Source organism: Oreochromis niloticus, linkage group LG11, assembly GCF_001858045.2.
Source record: "Oreochromis niloticus isolate F11D_XX linkage group LG11, O_niloticus_UMD_NMBU, whole genome shotgun sequence".
Classification (NCBI taxonomy): domain Eukaryota; kingdom Metazoa; phylum Chordata; class Actinopteri; order Cichliformes; family Cichlidae; genus Oreochromis; species Oreochromis niloticus.
This window is the reverse complement of record NC_031976.2, coordinates 9,899,623-9,921,376: the sequence shown is the minus strand read 5'-3', so window position 1 is coordinate 9,921,376 and position 21,754 is coordinate 9,899,623. Positions and strand designations below refer to the sequence as shown.

Sequence of the window (21,754 nt, the reverse complement as noted above, 5' to 3'; positions counted from 1 at the left end):
GCTTTATTTTTTGATGGGCTTCCTTGTCTACAAAAATAAACCTCAATCAGATAAATCAGAAAGTAAATATAGAAAATCAAAGCAACGATGTAAATGTTAAGTACAGCATTCAGTCATCACTGCACGCAAATTGTGTTGGCACTTTTATGAAATGCGGGGTAAACAATCTTCTGGTCTGAGGAGCCAATTGATAGACTCACTGCAAAGAAACAATGCGAGATATTTGCTCTGTAGTTAAATATTTTTCAGGCTTAATTTACAAGCAAGAAAAAAAAGGAAAAGGGGAGGGGAAGGGCATATTAATGAATGCTACATATCAATATTTTCCACAGGCTCTAAACATGATGACTGACTTGCTTCTTGCTGCAGTAAATGAAGATATGATTTTTATATTATTCATTTGTATTCTGCAAGGTTGTTAAGAATATAATTTTAAAGAAGCCCATTTCTTTTTTGTGAGATAACATGCCCCATTTTACTTTCTAATTATGCTGCAGTTACAAATAGGAGATGTGTTATCAGAAGGACTGCTATATATATTCCTCGTAAAGCCTGAAAGGTGTGGTCCCACTCCCTCAGTGTAGTACCTGCACATAGAAAAAGCTTACCATGTTGAAGACTGCCATTATAAGTATTAGAGCTGTGGTTGTCATGGTGAGAGTGATGCGGGGCCATGGTTTGTTGGCAATAATAACTGATGACCTCAGCAACCACATCCAAGAAGTGGAGGTGCTTTTACTGCAGTGCTGCAGGAACACGTAGACACACAACACAAATGCAATAAGGTACGAAAGAGCTGAGATATAATGTCACAAATATGTCACGAGCAAAGGAAGCCAGAAAGATGGACAATCTTACATGTATGCATCTCAAGTGCTAAATAGCAAATTCATTGCTTTTGTTGACTAAAGATAATTAGTGTGACATAAACTAAGCTAAGCATAAGCTCAGACACAGAAGCAACACTTTCTGATTAACCTGTATTTCCTCAGCAGGGCAAAGGAAAAATTTCAAGAGCCATATAATGATGGAGAGGGTTCCACTTAAGTTCATAACAATTAATTTTAACATTTTAATTTCAACAGAAGTGAAATAACAGAGCTACAAAATTACAACTTTAATAAGTGACTTCATCATGAACAACACTGTTTAGAAATGATCAACAATAATAATTTTTATTAGTACTTACTTGTAATAGTACCTGTATTTCTTTTGTTATTATTATAATTAAATAAAGACAAAATGGGATATTAACTAGATTCAAACCCTGGTTCAAAAAGGAAATTAATATTATTTAGAGTCACTTTAGAGCAACAGAGACTGTGCAATCATGCACCTCATTTCTAATTTCTAACCCAGGCAGCACAACATAGCCACTTTATACTTAATGTTTACTGTTTATTATCAAAGATTTATTGAAATCTTTCTGTGCCAGGTCAGTTACAGACAGTTTGTTCCATTGTGAAGCAATGAGAGCGAGAACCCAAATCGTTTACTTGATTATCTCAGAGCAAATATCGGAGCATCACTAGGGCTGAGTGGATGTGACATCTAAATAGCTCAGAGATGTAAATTGCAATATAGTAAGGGTGACAGACTATTTTATACCACAGGGAATATTGGAAATGTAGAGCTAGTGAGGCAATCATTTTGGTCTGAAATCAAGGTATTTGTGGACCATTTTGTTAGAACAGCTATTTGGATGCCGAGACCTTAAATGTAAATGACGAATGAAGTACAACGAAAACATCTCAAGTTGATCAAGGTAAGAGACGTGAGTGCTTACATAAGATTCAATTAGTCACTCTTAAATAACTTTGCTACTCAAAATAGGAAGACTCTGCGCCAAAGATTTCTTAAAGCGAAGAGATCTCCCTTTTTTGTATTGCTGTTGTTCAATATATAAATTTGAAATCGTATCATATTTAGTTTATCTAACTCACATGAGGTATTTGAAATTTGGTTTGAGAAAAGGAATCATGAAATTTAGGCTGAGTCTGTATTTTTACACAAGCATCTTCCTGAGATACTGTAAATTTCCCAATAAGCAGACATTTTCATGACACGACATGAAACAGAGCACGAACCAGCAGTGTCAAACAATTCTGATAAAAAGGCAACAGGATGTTTATAAAGTGTTTTTCTACTTTTGTCTTTAAAGAGTTCAGCGACATCCACGGGGAGCCGAGGTCAGAACCAGCAGCTGATGCACACTTACTAAGAATTAAAGCCATCAAAGAATGAGTGAGGTTGAATGGACCCATGGCGTATAAAATTTTATAGGACCTTCAGTTTTTTATGTCATTTCATTACATGTCATATTGAAATGCCTGTGAAAACACAAGTATTTATGTGAGTTAAACAGACCAGCGTAATACTGACTTTAATAAATATCTGCAGCCTCACACAGAAGACCAAGTAAACCTATTAACACAGATCAGGATCTGCTGGTAAATACAGTAATGATTTGTTTTGTTTTGTTTTTTCTACACATTGTACAGGTCAGCTGTACAGTTTTGATACAGTGGAAAAGTTTGTGATAATCTTCACTCCACCTGAACAATAGATATATCCTGAGCTCACCCTTTTTCAGGAAAAACATATAGATTCCCTTTCAGCTGCCTGATATTAACCCAAATTTTCATGTTGTTTTCCAGACAGAAACAAATGCATTAAACATGCACTTACATTGCATTACTTTTGTGAGTGATTTCTAGAACTTTCACACTACCACCGGCATATTTTCTGTGATTGCAAAATGCAAATTTTCTGTAATGATTTCCTGAAACAAATCATTCCACTAGAAACAGGATGATAACAACGTGTGGCGTAAAATTTCATGATTGCATCTGTGCATGGAAATGGCACCTGGGAAATAATACAGAATAACCGGTGTGCTTTGGACCATTGCCCCAAAGCTACACCAAAGTGGCACTTGTGTTGACTTAAGGGTCACTTAATGGGCTGCTAAGCTGACCAGAGAGGTGCTTGGATCACTCGTGTGCCTTTGGAATGACATTAGGATAAACATTAAGAACACAAGGGCTACATTAAACAGCAGGCCTATCCACTGATGTGAAAAGACCAAGTAGAAAGATGCCTGGAGGAATTGAATTTGCATAAAGACACTACTCACCAGGAGGTGTCCAATGAAACATATAAAGAGGATAAGGGAAAGGATGAGAAAAGCCATTCCAAAGGATATTCCCAAGATTGTTGTCCTGCAAAAAAAGTTGAATATTTAAACTTTGAAACTAAGTTTAATCTGTTCCACCAAACAAAGCTGTCCCCTTCTTCAAAATGACCACACAAACCCGCCATACTGACACCATCTCATTGATTAAAAATGTTTTTAGTTCTAATATAAATAAATATAAAATGCACATACTTTGGCAAGACCAGAATCTGCACAATGAAAATGCAGAAAAAGATCAAACAGGCGCAGGTGACATAGTATTTAAAGGCCGGCAAGTTTGTTGCTCTGTACTGAAAAATGAAGAAAAAAATGGTTAGGCATTATTAAAAAAAAAAAAAAAAGACGTCTAAAACCTACTTCAATAAATTTCTCAACTTAGACATGACAAATTTATGTAATTTACAAGATTTATAGCTTCTAAAGCCTCTTACCTCTTTCTCTAAGGATTCGTTGTGAAAGAACAGCGATATTCTTTGAATGTCCTCAGACTTCAGCCACTGTCTGGAAGCATAAAAGCAGTGTTATAGACTGGATTAAAAAGAAAAGAACATTAAGTAAATGAAAACTAAATTAAGATTAAAGTAGTAAGAATATAGGCATGATGTGTTTTAACACAGCCACGTTCATTCAGTTGTACTGTTAGAAAACACCACTTTATCTGGAGTAGGATTATCTATAATATGCTATTCTGTTCTTGGAGTATATTAACACGATAAATACATGTTTATATGTGTGTAATAATACTTTTGTGATGTTATCCCATCAAAAGTCCTGATCATCCTCTCGTTGAGCTCCTCCTCAAACCGTTTTTTCTGAGACTTGGTCCTTTAATGGATAACAAAATGTAAGAGACAAGATATCTTTTATTTTCACATAGCATTAGTGACTCACACTTTAAAGCTTAAAGCAAAAAAAAAAAAAGTGTTATCAAAACATTTTGTTGGCTGTCCTTATAATATAAAAAGAGATGAGGATAATCCTGTCAAAGGAAATTGTGCGGCGCTATAATATGAGTAATTTGCCTTTCTGATCTCCTCTGGAAGTGATACTGCCCCATCTTCACGTCCTAAACACAGTACAAGAGAAAAGAGACAAATTAGTAGCTACAGATTAACTGACAAACAAGAAAAAACATGCATAGAAAGAAATTACACACAGCAGTATTGATCTTCCCATTCTCATTAGTCATGCTGTCTCTGTGGTGCAGGTTGGCAAAGGGCTTCGCTGCTCCCCATGACTCCAGATAGCGGGTCATCCTGACAGAGGCTCTCATCTTGGCTCCATCTAGAGTGTTTCTGGGTCGGTAATGGTGCTGTGGGCTCCGCCGCTCGACCTGGACAAACATGTTTCATGTTTGAATTCTCATGTTAGTGCTTTTTCTTCAGTGTCCAATATTCTTTTTTACTGGATCTAACATGTGTGTGATACCTTTGGGTTAATGACCAGATATGTGATGACTCCATGTTCCTTTAGGTAAGGATCTCTTTCTTGTCCATCTCCATCTTCCACCTTATAGGCACCATTTAGGTGCTCCAGTGTCACTGAAGTGATGTGGACTCGCCTTAAAGGGAACATTTGATAAAAGAATGGTTTCCTGTGTATATTAACAATATATCTGGACATTTATTTGGCATAATTTAGCAAACAACAAGCCAGACAACACTGGTCCAGGCAAAATGTGATGTAGCGACATAATTTCCTTTTTTGAAATTCAAATCCCTTACAATATGCTTTTATATGCTTCTCACTTACCCTGGTACACCGCCTGCCTCCATGTGATTGGCCAGTGTGACATCATGTGACCAGACATCATACTGCCATTTTTGAAGTCCAATGACACCACACAGGACATTCCCAGAATGCACACCAACACGCATGTTGATATCAACCCCTGTGGCGTCCCGTACTTTCCTGTCATACATCAAAAAGTTGTTTTGTTAATGTGGAGCAGGAAAAAAACAAGTGTGCATGTCAGAAAAAAGAGCAAATGCCTAACTCTGTGACATACGATATATGCTGTTTAAAAAAAACTGAAACTAAAACAAAACAGTGAAAACTACTTAAAAAATGGAAAACAGCAACAACAATTAGTCCTTTGTTTTCATTGCAGGTCTGCTAATCAATACGTTAATGCTTATTTCTGTTTTCCAGTAACCACACTAACAATCTGAACATAGTCACAACATGTTTTTGACATCAGTGATTCATTCACCAGGCTGAACTATAGTGAATGAAATTGGAAAAACAATTTTACTCTAAGGCAGCACTTACTTAATGGCCTCACACATGTCTAGACCCATTTTCACACAGTTTTTGGCGTGGTTCGGTAGTGACTCTGGCAGGCCGGACACACAGTAGTAACAGTCACCAAGGATTTTGATCCGCATACATTCATTTTCCTGCATGTAGAAGGGTGAAACATAGTCTCTGATACACAAAGTCAGGTAAATATCAAAATGTTCATTTACAATCCTGCTTCCAAAAGCTAGAACACGGTGTGAATTATAAATAAATAAAATCTTTTTACTTTTTGAAATTGTTTGATAAATATTAGAGACAGTGCATTAAAAACTGGTTATAATCAGTGTTACTCCTCACTGAATGCTACAGGGCTAATTTTAGTATGCAATATTTTCATTCAAAGACATTTGTTTGACTGGCATGGATGATTCAAAGGTGCAGGGACGTACATGAAATTTTAAGAATTTCTAACATGTGACTAAGAATTTGTGAATTCCACACTTCACAAATTTCCTAGCGAGTAAAATACTTTCCAATAAAGCAGGTTTAAGAGGTAAACTCTGTTAATCTAAAGAAGATCAGCATGTGTTAGGACAGTAATTCATTACAAGAGCAGAGCAGGCAAATGTTTACCTTAGCTATTTGGTCAAATTTGCCAAACAGTTCATTCAGCATGTGCACAAGTTCTCCAGGTGAGCAGTCACTGGCGAGTCGTGTGAATCCTACTATATCAGCATAAAGTATGCTAGAGATATAAAAAACAGTAATGGATACACTTTAATGATTTTATGAATTTTACAGTTTAGAAATCTGATTTGAAAATAATATACATTAGTATGTACCTACTCTGTATGTAAATTTGACCTACACATCATATACAGAACCACTTAGCTATAAAAAGATACATTTGATTTTAAAAAAAAGAAAAAAAGAAAGAAGATACATGCCTGACATTAGTGTGCCTCTGGACATAGAGGTTGTGAAAATTGTTTGTGTTTTCAATCTGGCCAAAATTTGGACCCTTTAATCTCTGGATGATCTCCGCTTTCATTACACGGGCAATGTGAGCTGGCAGCAGAGACAGTAGGAGACGCTCCTAATGGCAGAAAACACAAAGGAAAAAAAGAAGTAGCAGTAACGCAGAAGGTTCAGAAACATCAAGAAAAAAAACAAGCTGATCATTATTTATTTATTTATTTATTTGTTTTTTACCATGAAGCACTTAAATGTATGTGACAAAGTGATGAGGAAATTAAGTGGTTAAATTCAGGTCCTGTACAGTAGTTGGTTAAATCACAAAGCAAATATGACATGTGCATAAACATAACCTATTTCTGTTAACTGTGGAGTCTATTGTCTCAGGGCCACATTGACTCATTGCCCCACAGCTGTAACTTAAGCAATAAAGCAGATGGTAACATGAAATATACATGCATATTAAGTTTAGAAAATGAACAGCAAAGTCAGTTAAACTTCAGCAATATCACTCACTCCAGTTAGCCAACATATACCACTGTGAATCACTTTCACCTGCAACAAAAAGACAACTCCCAGAGGAGGAATGCTTTAGCAGGTAGTGACTGCAAGATGCTGGTGCTCTCTCCTTCTCCTTCCTTGCTGATTCTTTGCTAGTTTTGCTTTTTTGGTAGTGTCCTTTTCACTAGTGGCAGCATGACACAATATCTGCAGCCCACTCAGGTTGCATAGGTAGGCCAGCTTCTCCAATGTGGCGCATCCATACAATCGTTAAAAGACAGTAAGGTCTGCTATGTCTCCCAGCAAAGTTTCAAAAGTATGGCTGAGAAACCAGGAGACGGGGCTTACATAAGGAGAGCTGGTAAAGGGTGTAGAGGGTTTCAATCCAGTAAGGATTGACCAGTATCTGCTCCTTTGTGAAAGGAGAAACAGGAGGAACACTGACAGAGCCCCAAAAATGACCTTCAGTGAACTTCTCATGTATGGTTTTGCCCAAAGACTACACGAAGGTGGAATGAGGTCCTTTAGCGGAATCTGTGCTCACAGACCAGAGCATTCACAATGGTTGATGCTTCCTAGCTGGACACATTGATATTACTTAAGTTTAACTCACTTTGTGTTATCTATACTTAATTTCTATGAGGTGTATAAATTAAATTCAATTTAATGTATAGGTTTAAAGACACTAGAGTGCATGCATTAGGTTGCTGGCACAGAAAATGAATTTATTGCAAGTATTCATTACTTTCTTGCCAGCCCTTACAATTTAAATTCAGCCTTTATTCACTTCTTTCTCCCTAATTTTCTCAGATGTCTCAGACTACTGAGTCTAACCTACAGTACCTAGCAAGCAATTCACCTTTAGGGTGAAGAGAAGCTGGGAGGAAATGCTTAATTAATCCAATATCACCCCAAACGTGACAACCACTGATCATCATCTCTTTTTCACGCTCAGAGGATTCTATGTGGAAGAGAGGGACATTTTTCTTGTGAATACCACCAGTGATTTTGGTGTATGATGAATTCCCATAGTCCACTTGGACCACTCATAGTGAAAATGTATGCACTCACTGTACTGCAGAGCACTTTGGATAAAAGCATGCAGTGCAGCAAACAGCATATATTATGAGTGCAATGAGCGCCCAGGAGGAATGTGTCTCTGCACAGTTACTACCATCTGTCACAGGCAGCAGCAGCACTCCAGGGCTACTGCGAAATGCTCCACCCCAGACATTTTCAGCTTTCCTCATGGCACTTCTAACACCACAACCTGCATTTACCATATGAAAAACCAGCTCAACCCTAAGCCTGGGCTTTCACAACAGCAGCTGGATTCACATCATCTCACTAAATAACTCACCAAAAGCTGTAGTAAAAAGCTAGCCAGATCCCAGAGTCTCACATCAGAGTGCTTTAATCAACACTTTGCTAATACTATCTCACAGGATGCTGCACCACTTGAAAGTATTAGTAACAAATTAGCATTATTATATTTCAATGCTTCCAACTTTGCAGGTAGATGCAGAGAAAACACAAAGACAATGCAAGCTGGTAGAATATCATTAATAGAAGACACATAATGTCAAAAAACAACTAGCACGGTCCAAAATGTGAGTGATGAGGGTTCACATAAGAAAACTTTTTTTTTTTAAAAATCACAGAAAATATTACCATTAAATGCATATAAGAGGACCCTGAGGATAACAGGTATCTCAATGAGGATAATTGTCATAAAAAACCAACTATACCAATATAGGCTGAGATAATCACACACTGTGTGATTACTGCACAATGTAGCCCTGACAAAGTTCTCTGTTGTTGTAACTCAGAAGGTCGAGCAGCTCATCTAGTAACTGGACGGTTGATGGTTCAATCCCTGGCTGTTCAAGTCTGCATGCCAAGATACTCAAATACTAACAGAAAGCACTTAAGCATAATAAAACTGATTGTATGAACGGGTCAATTAGGCAAGTTGTATAAAGCGCTTTGAGTGCTCAGGTGGAATAGAAAAGTGCTACATAAGAAGGAATCCATTTATCCAGAGCTGATTGATTTCAATAATTTGAGTGTTAATATAAAGAGTGACATTTTAAGCACAGGACACAAGTGCTGCTTTCAGCTGTTCCCATATTCACAAGGCAGCTCTGCATGTTTTATATTGAAGATTTTTGTTTAGTTTTTTTTACACCACATATCTTTCCTGACACAAACTCACAAACTCATTGGGATTTGTGTCTCCTCTTGGGATCAAATTGTGGATCTTTCACTTGTTAGGCAAATGCGTAAAGCACTACTCTATGGACCTGCTAAGTATAGCATGTACGTATGACATAAAAATATATAAAAAAAGAAAAATAGAGGAAAGATGAGTTAAGTAGCAGTGGGGTTTTTGACTCAAGTGCATGACATAAATATTCAGACTAGATTATAAGATAAGTCATTCTAACAAGGCTCCAACATTTCCCCATGCCATTGTACTACACTATATTACCTCTAATTATCATTTGCTAATTTAGTAATGTTTAAAATTTGAAAGTCATTACTGTAACAATTATTGTAATGAACAGCACCATCATAAATATTTTATTGCCTGGTGTTCATTGTTTCAGTGTTTTAATTAAGTGTTATTAACCACTTTACCTGCTGTCTCTTCTCAAACTCCAGTTTAATCGGTGACTTGATGCAGTTGCAGGTATCCTGGTAGGTCTGTTTGAGTGCCAGCTCCATCAGGTGCTTATGGTATGCTCCAGCCATGTTGCCACACATGAAAATGATAACATTGGCCAGAATCTGGGTAGGAACAGAGGACAATAACAATAAAAGGTGTTGTTAAGCTTTACTATATATATATAAAATAGTGGTTACAATACAATATAAAGAATTTATCTCATATTTAGAATTAGTCCATTAAATAGTTCCTGTTATAAGAAGGCCTAGGAAAGAAAGTAAAAATCAACCTAAAGTAAATATTTTCCTCAATGGTACCAGATCTTGGTGGTGAGATCTTGCAGTGACATCAACAGGCAGCGCTACGTTGTATTCAAGGGTAATGTGGCATATAAATACACATCTTTCATTTCCAGTTATTTAATGAAACATCCTCTGCTTGCTGATGACTTTAGAAAGAAAAATACAATACAATAAGAAAATAATGGCATTGGATAAATTTGACACCGCTATACTGCCCCTGCTCGGTTGTTTATTTCCTCTCACTTCGGTTTTACAATGGCAACCCAGCCTCTACCCTGCAAGGAAAATACAGAAACACAAATAAGGGCAACCTATGTGACTACATCCCATCTATATAAATAGACCCTGAGTTCAGGTTGATCGCACACAAAGAGCCCTACCTTAATTAGCACTGTTGCAGCAAACATCACATGCCACTACAAGCACTATTTGACCAATGGTGGGCTCAGTTGGGACAACTGCTCTAAAAAATGGATTGTTTTGAGCACAATAAGGCTTAATTAGATTTGTTTATTATAATAATGAGAAGCCAAAATCTTTACACCCATAAACTTTACTAAACTGTATTTAGTAAAGTCATTAATAAGATGGCCAATCAGTATTAATACATACTTAATATGCATTTATGCCTGAAATGTCTTTTGTGTCCACTACCTTGCGCCAACCAAAGCATTCAACTTATTTTTAAATACACTGCCACTATACTCATAGTAAAGAAGATCTTAACAGTCTCCCATTTATATTTGTTCATCTTTATATCAGCTGCAGATTGACTGCTGGGATGAGGTATGGAGCAGCGGTCCCCAACCCCCGGAGTCGTTTGGTACCGGGCCGCGATAGTTCAGGCTCGGGTGTGAAATTTATGGTTTTCAGGGTTTTTTAGTGTTTTTTATTGTTATCATTTTTATCATTAACTCAGTTTCCCTGGGTCTTTTCCCATGTGTTATGAATAAGTCTTCTTTTTTTTTCGTACCGGTACTGGTTTTATTTTGTTGTATTTATCCGCGATACCTTAAAGGCCCATCCATGAAAATATTGTCGGACATAAACCGGTCCGTGGCGCAAAAAAGGTTGGACCGCTGGCATGGAGCATGTTCTGTTTATCAGTTCACAGTGTTGCTGTGACACAGACTACAATTTTGAATACATGTATTGTCATTTCATCAAGTGCTACACATGAAAGTTCACAATTGACAGACTACCTCAAAACCAAATTAAGTCCTGGCTTTAAAGTATTTCTAATGCCTAACATTTCAAATGTTTACAGTATTTTGGATACATCTTTCTTTCTCACTCTTCAATGTGAGTGCATTTTGTATTCAGCAGATAAATGACATAGTATGGCAAAGTTAAGCCAAACTTGTGGAGAAAACTTTCACCTTTTTGACTGTGGCAAATTGGCTCAAGTCAGAATTAACATTTACAACGCTGCTACTTTTAATGATTCAAAAGACTGGAAATGATGTCTTAATTTTTCATACATATAAACACCACAGAAAAAAACAAAATCTTAAAAGAAAATCTTTCATAGAACATGTCCTACTTCAGAGTCAGACAATACAAACCATGACACACAGGGATAGACGCTCTCCACTATCAGCATGGAGTGCAAATTGCACTCTGTCCTCAAAATTAAGACTTTATTTCTCAGCACATTTCAGGCAAAACGCAGGGCTGCACTAAACAAGAAGCCCCATTACAGGAACAATTTGGATGTTTAAAGATTTGGATGGGTAAAGACCCTGGAGCTCTGGTAACCTTGAGTTTAATATTTCGCAACTATACAGCAAATGGATAATTTAATGGTTCTTCCCCATTGCTTGAAAAGAAATCTCCCTCTCCTTCACACTCTTGCATGCCTTGTCTCATTCTCACTATTTCTCTTTCACTTCTACTCTCCGTCTTTGTGTCTTTTCTCTCCAGCATAATGTTGACCTTACTGTCACAGTGACCATTGTTCTCTCTTTTTGGACATAAATATGCCCAACAGACTTACATCACAGCACGAGTAGAAGCTGGTGACCTTTGCAAAAAGGACGTTTTATTTTAGTAATAATAGTCAGACAGGAAGAAAACAAAAAAAGTCTAACAACCACAAAAACTAAAGCCTTCCTCATGAATTTTATAGCTTGCAGACATCTGTACTTTGCTTCTAGTAAACAGCTGAAACTGAATTTAAAGTTATTTTCCAAACAAAACCAAAAAACCCCTATGTACCCTTTTTACAATGCTAAATTATTCAGTATTTTTATTTGACAGCTTAAAGGCAGACCAGGCAGCTGCACAGACAAGTATAAAGCAATTGTAACCACCTGCAGCAGACACTTCCTACTTATCCATCACAAAAACCTACCCATCAACATTTTCTTAACCAGGGTCCAAGGCAAGCAATACCTATAAAACTAGGGAGAGCCGATAAAGAAATATTGCAGTGAATCACACTGAGGTGAAAATAGTATAAACTATGCATATATTGTCTCCTTATTGAGAAAGCTGTTTCCCTAAATGTTTATGTGACTACACCAGAAATGTACCATATCTCTATATCTATATTTGACAAAAGCAAACATCGAGGCCAGTAGCCAAGTACATGAGGTGACCTGCTGTCTGGATTTACTTTCACATCTATTCAGTGTATTTCAAACAGACATCCCTCTTTCTCTCCGCCAGGCCTTTTTTCTGCACATTAAAAAATACTGAAAGAACACAAAAAACATTTTTTCCCTCTATATCTTTCTTCTAAAAGATATAGTATGCACAAGCTTGGCTTTGTTGATCATCATCCATTTTCAATGGGAAAACTGACAAAACAGCCAGAATCTGGTACTGTAGAGCAGTTTTTTAGGGTAGATCATTGAATGACTGAAAAAAGCCACAAAAAGATGGATAGGGGCTTTTGTACGGTGGTTTATAGAAGCGCTTAACAGCCCATAGACTGTACATAATATTTTAACCCTTTCATGCATAGTGGTCACTATAGTGGACAGCTATTCAAAGGATGTTTTCTTGTATTTGTGTCAGTGTTGATGGTATACTTGTACATAAACCACTTCATTGGACACTGATGTGTCACTCCATACCCTGCCGCCCACTGGTCGTTTAGTGTTACTGCAGACGTATGGCGTGTTTCATTGTAATTACTATTATTTAAATAGTAATTACATAGTAGGGTTTTTTTCTTAAGTATTTTTGATGAATAAAAATACTTAAGAAAAAATCCTGATTGAGGTTGTCATAACTCATGCATGAAAATGCAAGTTTAAATTCCCTTATCACACCAGCATATTTAACAAATAATCTATTCAGGCACATCTTTAGTGGCTGGTTAATATAAACCTTGCTGCACCAGAGCCAGGAAGTCAGGAAGTCACTTCAGAGAAATTTTCAGTATGCAAAACCTACATCTGATGTTAAATGCAAATTACTTCCTATTGTGTGTAGCTGAGGTCGATATAGTCAAATGGCATGTAGCTCTTTGAAGACTAAAAAGAATATTTTAAGGCGCAATGTCAGTAAAGTTAAATTTCTTTTAACTATACTTGAAATCTAAATGCAAAGATGAGTGGGTGCATTTAATTTGCATTTGAGTTTATCCTTTTATGCAGGTACTATGTGATATTTTAACAATATTTACTCAACTGTAATATGTGCTCAGCAGATTACATTAAGTTAACATAAATATTACTCTATAACCCGACTCTCACACTGACTACTTACATCCCATCTCAAATATCCAACCCAACATCACAGCAAACCTTGTAATACACACATCGGTCCACCGTTTCCACTTCACACTTTGCCTCTCCAAAACATGAAATAGACACACATGCTGAAATTGCATTACTGCATGTAAAAAATTTTTACCAGCAATGGGAGATAATATATTAAAAGCCACAAAGTCAGTAGTGAGCAAAAAAGGTATGAAGTACCTTGGTGGCTACTATGCATTGTGTTAATAATGTCTGTTTAAACACTTTTCCGTGATTATTTTCATGTTGGCTTGAAATAAAGTATTTCCCTCTGCTGTTCCTGCAGATTACTGCAACTTACTGCAAATTGTGCATGGGTGTCTATTCTCGATTTGGAGAGGCAAAGCGCGAAATGGACACGGTGGACCGGCGTGTCTATTACATCTTTTTCCGTGAAACTGGGTTGAAATATCAGCTGTGTATAAGGGCTGGTGGTGCAAGTCATTTGTACCTCAGTGGTACCCAATTACAGATAACAGCAGGGTTAGGTGAGAATCACATCTCAAGGGGCTGTGACTCCTGCTGGGATTATCTAAAATCAGCAAACTTCACTTTCTGAATATTATATTTCTGCCATGTTACTGACATGTGGATCGAGAAAGACATTAGCGTGCAGATGAGTCTTGTTTTTATTGTACATCAGTGACAGACGTCCACCAGTCCTGTCTTAAGTAGACCCTCAATAGAAATGACCACAAGCACAAATGACAAACAGTAACTTAGAATTGAAAGGATATGTCAAACTACAGTAAGGTCCACAAGCATTTTAGCTCTGTACACTGTTAAAATGTACCTAAAATGAGTTGTGGTGGTAGGCAATATCCAAATACCACCCCAAAAAACAACCAAACAAACAAAATAACTGCCAATGACAGAGGCACAAAAAACAGGAAAAAAGATCTGTGAGCACCTCATGTGAGCAGCCAATCTACTCTTTTCCAGCTGAGGAACCAAGACCTCACAATTATAAGAGCCAATTTTCATCCCAGCTGCTACACACTGTTATCCACCCCACTGAACTGGAAGTTGTGTCTGGATAGAATCAACAGGACAACATCATCTGCAAAAAAGCAAACATGATTCCAAGTCCACCAAACAAAACACTCCTTAGACCAGGGGTCTCAAACTCCAGTCCTCGAGGACCAGTGTCCTGAAACTTTTCCATGTGTCCCTGTTTCAACACACCTGAATAAGATTAGTATAGTATTAGTATAGAACTTGACTGCATGCTGAAGTGGCAACCCCTAACCCTACTCAAGTCAATTTAAGTAAATCTAAGTGTTTGGAAAAATGTACTTCTAAAAGTACTTTTATTGCAACATGTTCATTCACTCATGAGCTGCTGTAACATGAATCAAATGGCATGCAGTCAAGTTCTATAGAGTCTTGATAATGACCTACTAATTGTAGTCAGGTGGTTGCAACAGGGACACATGGAAAAGTTACAGGACACTGGCCCTCAAGGACTGGAGTTTGAGACCCCTGCCTTAGACCCTTGTAGCTCACGTAGCTCCTCCCCACTTTTCTGTCTACTCTGTACACTTAGCAGAAAATAACAAATTTTAAAAAAGTCTCGCTGAAGGAACTCAAATATGCAGAAGAAGTCTGAAATACTGCAGGTAATAAGAACCCAGATCACACTCCATTTCTACTATAAATTAATTGGTTGTTCTATTGGGCCAAATTCTTCATACTTCCGAAGAACCCTTGTGTCCATTATATTACACAAGGTCCTATATATTAGAGCAAATCCACAAAACACATGCAGAGTTTTTAAGAAAACTCTATGCTTGAGAAAGACAAATACTGGCATAGTTGGTGTTTCAAAATTAACTCAAAATGCATTGAAAATGGATGTGATTTCACAGAGTCCCACTTAAGTGAGAGGGCAAGGGCCATGGTGCGGGCTGCCTATTTCTAATTAGAGAAGATGTTAAAATTCTTTGACATAAATGTCATTGTGTAGACAAGTGCCAAACAGATAACTCACTTAGCTTGCACTGTAAAAAATCCAAATGTCTTCACAATGATTAGCAAACAATGATACAAAGGATCGAAAAAGGAACCACAAATATCAAACAAGAATATAAAAAAATGAATGTTTTTTTAGTAGAACACCCACAATAAATTCTTAAAAACAGCTGGAGGCAGCAAACCTGAGGCCAGTGTGTGATTGTGAATTCACTGGGCTATTGCATGCACTTTTCTCACCATGGCACAAACAGACTTTGCTTTAGGGATATGAAAAGTTAGAGACATGTTGTTGTCTGGATATCTGCATCTTACATGCCTCTCTGTCGGCTAATTTCGGGGGAGGTAAGTTCAGAGATGCACTGCGTGTGTGAATATGGCTCAAATAAGAGATCAATGACTTTGCTCAACTGCTACTCAACTCTTTTGCTCAGTCAACAGGAATTTAAATACAGGAATGCAGCTAAATCACACAATTGAGCCATAAAAAGGGTTTCTTCTTTTGGCAATATGAAAATCACATCCAGTGAAATACACACCGTTGAGACCAGTAGCCTGGATGATCTGAGTACAGACAGAAATACTCAAGAATTGCAATTTTGGTTCGTATTACTGACATAAAACTTTAATATGATTCAATCTGAAAGGATGAGACAAAGAAATTCAAGAATTCAAGAAATACCAGTCTCACAGTTTAGACCTCACAAACACACTTAAGTATGTAAAATATCTTTAACAAAGGCAAAAACCCTTATCTGAATTCAAATGAAGCCTCCCGTCCTTCAAAACATCCTCTGAAAACAGGTAATACATGCAATATTCAACAGCTACTACCGCAGTAGTTTATGTGAAATTCTGTCAGCTAAAGCTTAAATGGAGTGTGAACACTGTGATGAATTATTGATGACTTAAGTACTCAAAAATAATTAAGAAAGTACGCATCAGAAGTTTGCTTCTAGTCTGAAGGGAGAAGCTTTGATACAAAAACACAGTGGTCAGCTTACATGAACGATTTTCAGTGTTGCACAGGACCTGATTACATCAAAGTTTACATTGCATTAACGTTAGTGCCCAAAAACTCAAAGAAGTCACTGACATTGAAATAGGAGCATTATTTTGAAAAATAATGTTTTTAATAGCTCTAATGATAGATTCAGTTAGTAGCTTTCTCTATACATCTATCAATAGATAATTACAGTATCTAACCTCACATAAAGTTGAGGCACACACTGAGCTGCCTGAGCAATCTTTGTACCTCTTAGGACCAGAAACAGATATAATTATATTTGTAAAAGATGAAAATGATAATGCTTCATTATTATTGCTTCTAAATATTACCCACAAGTAAATGTGGATCCAACAAAGTGCTATTTCCTGTTCAATAAATAAACTGGTTCATTGAAACTCCAATGAGCCAACACTGTAAAGTTTAATAGACCTGACAAAGTCAAGATGTTGGCATGGTTGCTTCTCACTTAATACCCCCTGGGCACTCTCTCACGAGTGTGTAGGCATTTAACAGCTGACATTTACAAATGTCTGGAGGAACAGACTGATAGATTTTTCCCCAAAAACTGCTGAATGCAATATTAAAAATGTCTGAAATAAAAAAATCTATCTAATGTAATCTAAAAAACCTTCAAGTCTACATATAGTCACAGCCAATTACTTTAGCTGTGCACAAATATTTATGGCATATTTATATACATTATAATATATACAGTATATTTAGATTATACATAAATAATCCACATGTTGATATGTGAATCTATATTTGCTTTTGTGTGTGTTTGTGTGTATTACTTAAAAGGATATTGAATCATAATACACATATTGAGGATGTAGCTCATCTTATAAGATTTCAGAAGCACTGAACAGATGGCGGCTGCCCTCAAAAAGCCATCAGCCAATGGATAAAAGCACGATGCTGCACTAACACACGAACACAGTAAAGGTTTGAACGGTTTCAACGATATGATGCACTGGTGGGCATACCTAGTTATTATCACTGAAAAGATGCATTCATTTTTCTTAATTATCTGCATTCATAAAGTGAATTGCCATGTTTTTTTTTTTCTTCAGTGTTTGCTGAGATGAACCTGGGATGCTGATCGTACCAGCAGCTGATTAAGGTGTTTATGAAGAACACAATTCCTAGCAACAGCACAAACAATTTTCCTAATTACATTACAGCAGCAGTTTGGGGCGGCCAAACTTTTCTATTTTCACACTAAAGCTGAAAAAAACAAAACACAATTACATAAAATGTTGAAAAGAATATTTCATCCTAAAGCTCTGTCGTTCGGAGCTCAGTTAGCTATTCACAGTAGCAATTTTTGACCAGCTTTAGTCAAGCATTTTTTGCTAGTGTATGTTCACAATTTCCTGTTATTAACTATTAAGTTACACCACCCCAATATCTCAAATGCTTCTTCTGACCCATAAGATCCTTTGTAGCAATACATGTTAAATATCTTTGGGACATCTTCACCAAACTGGACTAAAGAGGATGTTGTTGTACTACAAATCCATCAACTTCACCTCAGCAGAGGAGGTTTTTAATAGCTGCTCTCTAGTAGTTATTCTTTCACACATAAGCCTGAGTGCATCCTGTCACACTGACTCACTGCTCTTACCTAAGAAAAAGGACATAAGCCACACTCTGTCCCAACACAAAAGATTGACAAAATCATGCCTGAGGAAGACAGAGGGAAGATCCGCAATATAAGCTGACACACAGCACAGTAAAAAGTATTTACCCTCATCCTGATTTCTTATTTGTCTGCATATTTGTCAAATTAAATGTTTTAATATTAACAAATATAACTCAAGTAAATACAAAATGCAATTTTTAAATGATGATTTCAGGGGGAAAGGTCTTGTTCCTTCCTCTTGCAAAAACAAAGCATGCAGTTAAACAACAAAACACAATGTTAATTGACATTTTAATATGCCAGAATTAAAAACCCCTTTCACATACCACAATTTGACCTGACAAACAACTTGACTTCAAATTTTAATTTTAAAACACTGTTAAAATGGAGAATCATAGTGTAATAAATAAGTAGGCAGACTCAAGTATATTTCTACTTGCCAAACTAGGAAAACAGTCTCCATGGATGACAAGCTTCTTTTTTAACTCCACAGGAAAGCAGAAAAATGGGCATGTCACACTACTTTTCCCCACATCTTTTCAGGAAAGGAGACAACGTCTTGCCCATTTACTGAGATAACCAACAGGCTTTTGAGCAGAGTGTCGATATCTGTAAATGATTTAGTTTTGTAACATCTTTTAAAGCACCATGAACCACGAGTTCTAACTTGTGATTCATGCCATGATAACAGTCAGGTTAGGATTGATCTTTTCACACAGCAGAGTGTTCTCCTCTGTATCAGCCCTTAATAGAAGCTAAAATGTGACTGGCTATGCCATTTAGAATGCCATATCGCTATACTGTTGCTATAGCAAAATATTTTTGCCATAGAAAATGAGTTTACATTTCCTTGTACAAAGTCTAGGCATGTCTGAGAGCTGTATGCCAGCCTCAGATGGCTATTTAGTGCCTAAAAAGGAGCTACTTCAATGTCAGTCCTCTAACAAGTAGTGTACCAAATGACTTACTCCACTCCAGGAAGCTATTGAGTAACATAACGCAGTACTTAAAGAAAAGAAACATGCAATACATTCTTTTTTTTTTTGAGGAATGACCCCAGCACTGTTTAGCTAGCTGTAGTTTTCACACTTAAGTAGCCAACTCCTGCCCGATGGCACGCTGAATGAATATGAGTAGAATACACTATATTACACTGACATTGAGTTTATTCAATGGAAAAAATAAACTCAATGTGGAAAAATATATATATTGATTATGAGACAAGTAATTCTACTCTACTGTGTCTAAAGAAAGAGAGTAGAAGGCTGTCAAACCAGTCCTATGAAAGATGAAGAAAGTAAAATCAAGTGATATGTTACAAAGTGCTGTCCTATTTCAACTGATGCCCCTTGAAGTTTATTGACTATACACATGGGAAATGCTAATTTTATCCATAAAATGGTCTGAATAATTTCTGAAGTAACTGTACATGTTGGAAGTCTCTGAAGTGAGCATCTGTTAAAACTAGAAAGGTACTCGGTGAGTATGTTCTCCACCAGGGCCAGTGCGCCATTTCTGTTAAAGAAAACTGATTACATTTTTCTTGGGCTCTTGCTGAACCCAAGCGCCACATCTTTTCTAAGTTTCAACGATATTCAGCTCAATAATTTTTATGTAACAAAAGGCTTTTGTTGGTGGACTAATGATCATTATCAGACTTATTTTTCATGTGCTATAAATGCTTGTTGTGGCTGGCTCTGAAATTCTTCAAAGTCTCAGGCTGTCAGTGAGGAAGAGCTTTTGTAACGTGCTTATTAAATTAATCCTGTTTACTTTATGGATTGGAAGAAATTAGCCCCCAGTGTATTGAAAATTATTGACTGTTGAAATCAGGTCTAATTAGGCACTAATTGATTAAAGTATTAGCTAGACAGTTACCTGATATTGCTTTTGCTTTGTCTTTATCACCATATGGCATATGCCTGAACAGTTAGCACACAAGAAGCAGTACTGCTAGAAAGAGAGGTGACCTTTTAATGATGGATAAAAAAAATACATTAGAATTTCTATCACTCAGCTGATATGCTAAATTAGTTTTTGTTTAAAGGTCACAATTGTTTGTTTGCTATAAATACAACCTGTATAGTGAGCCTGATGAGGAAACAAATTAAATGTCACAAAACAACTTTGCTTTATTATTTGATCTAGATAGTAATAATAAGTTACCTTAAATGAAGAACAGGGCAGGATTTATTTAGTGACCTTCAGATGTAGGTGGTTGTTGGTTAAGGGCGATTTACCTTTTGAACAGGTTTCCCCATATACATATCAATCTAAGGAGGCTGCTGATGCTCTCTGTGCAGGTATAAAGGGTCTGTGCTTTTCTCCTGTGCATTCATGTGCTCGCAACTGTTAACTTGCACTAAAGTTTGACTGCCTTACCTGCCACACTATTGGCTCCACGTGATCAGCTGTGGTGGACAGGCAGACACTCAGCACGATGGTGTGAGAGGCAGAGGTTAGAACACTGGCGATGACGGCGTCCCGCATGGAGAACGGCAACATGGTGTAAACCACAAACACAATGAACAGGAAGAATGACACCTGCAGAGAAAGTCAAACAGTCAACATCTGCAAAGAGAAATGGAAAGGAGAAAATAAAAGGAGCAGAATAAATGCATGCAGAAGAAAGGAAACTATAGATGCAAAAATGTGGTAATTTGAGATTTCAGTTTTCTGGACTAAATAGCCAGGTCATATTAGCGCCTTCAGCTTACTTAAGGGGGACAATCAGCGCCTACACTTCAAATCTGACATCTCTAATGTAGCATGAGCAGTGGCTCCCTTTTTTATCCAGTTTTAACACACATACACTTGTATAAACACACAAATATACGTACACACATACATTCTCACACACAAACACTTATTTAATTCACTTTCTGCTGCAGGGTTAAAGCTGCTTGGCTGTTCCCCTGCCTGAATAGAAAGGGTTCAGTCTTCTTCCTGCCTGTAGCCCGGATCTGGTTAACCATCCTTGGTTTATTTGCAGGACTTGCAGGAATGTTGTGTTAGGGTGTAGCAAGATCCAAAGAGGAGAGAAAATGCAGCCAAAGGACAGTGTGTGACTAAAACAGTAATGCCTCTATTAAAGCATGACTAACATAAATGTCTTTGACGCATGACAACTTCTGAAGCTGCTCTTAATCAAATGTAGCAAACAATAGATTTTGCATGTCAGATGTGTTCTCAGCACTAGAAATACTCCGTTTTTTAGGCACTTGGATAAAGCAAATAGAGACATCTACCATTTGGTATTACTGTTGGGCCTTACATTACAATATAAAGCACCTTGAGGTAACTGTTAATGGGATTTGGCGCTATATAAATCAAACTAATTTGAAAGAATTGCATTAATTGTGAATGACCTGACAATTACTTGCTTTATTCTCTCCTGTCTCTGCTCAGATCCAATTGATTTGACTACTTCAGTTCTCACTTACAGCTCCTCTAAGCTTTTATTCATGTGTGAAAATAATATTTAACTACACTTATGA

General features: G+C 37.0%; 2 protein-coding genes across 11 annotated transcripts in view; one reads left to right on the top strand and one right to left on the bottom strand.

Annotated features, from left to right (window-relative positions):
* Positions 1-21,754, bottom strand: part of adcy2a (adenylate cyclase 2a) — a 57,377-nt gene that overhangs the window by 10,580 nt on the left and 25,043 nt on the right. For all 9 annotated transcript variants that reach the window (XM_003443657.5, XM_025911412.1, XM_019364789.2 and 6 more), the window contains 14 exons: positions 20,640-20,801; positions 9,554-9,703; positions 6,385-6,533; positions 6,071-6,182; positions 5,468-5,595; positions 4,949-5,107; positions 4,625-4,757; positions 4,353-4,529; positions 4,219-4,262; positions 3,941-4,021; positions 3,628-3,697; positions 3,389-3,486; positions 3,137-3,221; positions 609-746 (listed from right to left, as the gene is read on the bottom strand). In XM_003443657.5, the coding sequence (XP_003443705.1) occupies positions 609-746; positions 3,137-3,221; positions 3,389-3,486; positions 3,628-3,697; positions 3,941-4,021; positions 4,219-4,262; positions 4,353-4,529; positions 4,625-4,757; positions 4,949-5,107; positions 5,468-5,595; positions 6,071-6,182; positions 6,385-6,533; positions 9,554-9,703; positions 20,640-20,801 (1,686 nt within the window). The remainder of the gene's footprint in view (positions 1-608; positions 747-3,136; positions 3,222-3,388; positions 3,487-3,627; positions 3,698-3,940; positions 4,022-4,218; positions 4,263-4,352; positions 4,530-4,624; positions 4,758-4,948; positions 5,108-5,467; positions 5,596-6,070; positions 6,183-6,384; positions 6,534-9,553; positions 9,704-20,639; positions 20,802-21,754) is intronic.
* LOC109204221 (dynein heavy chain 5, axonemal) overlaps positions 1-21,754 on the top strand; it is a 57,804-nt gene that overhangs the window by 17,927 nt on the left and 18,123 nt on the right. Inside the window, exon 6 of one of the 2 annotated variants that reach the window (XM_025911417.1) lies at positions 17,686-17,735. The exons of the other annotated variant lie outside the window; for it this stretch is intronic. Coding sequence (XP_025767202.1) covers positions 17,686-17,714 — 29 coding nt within the window. The 3' untranslated portion in view covers positions 17,715-17,735. Of the gene's footprint in view, positions 1-17,685; positions 17,736-21,754 lie in introns of those variants that run through there. 2 annotated transcript variants of the gene reach the window in all.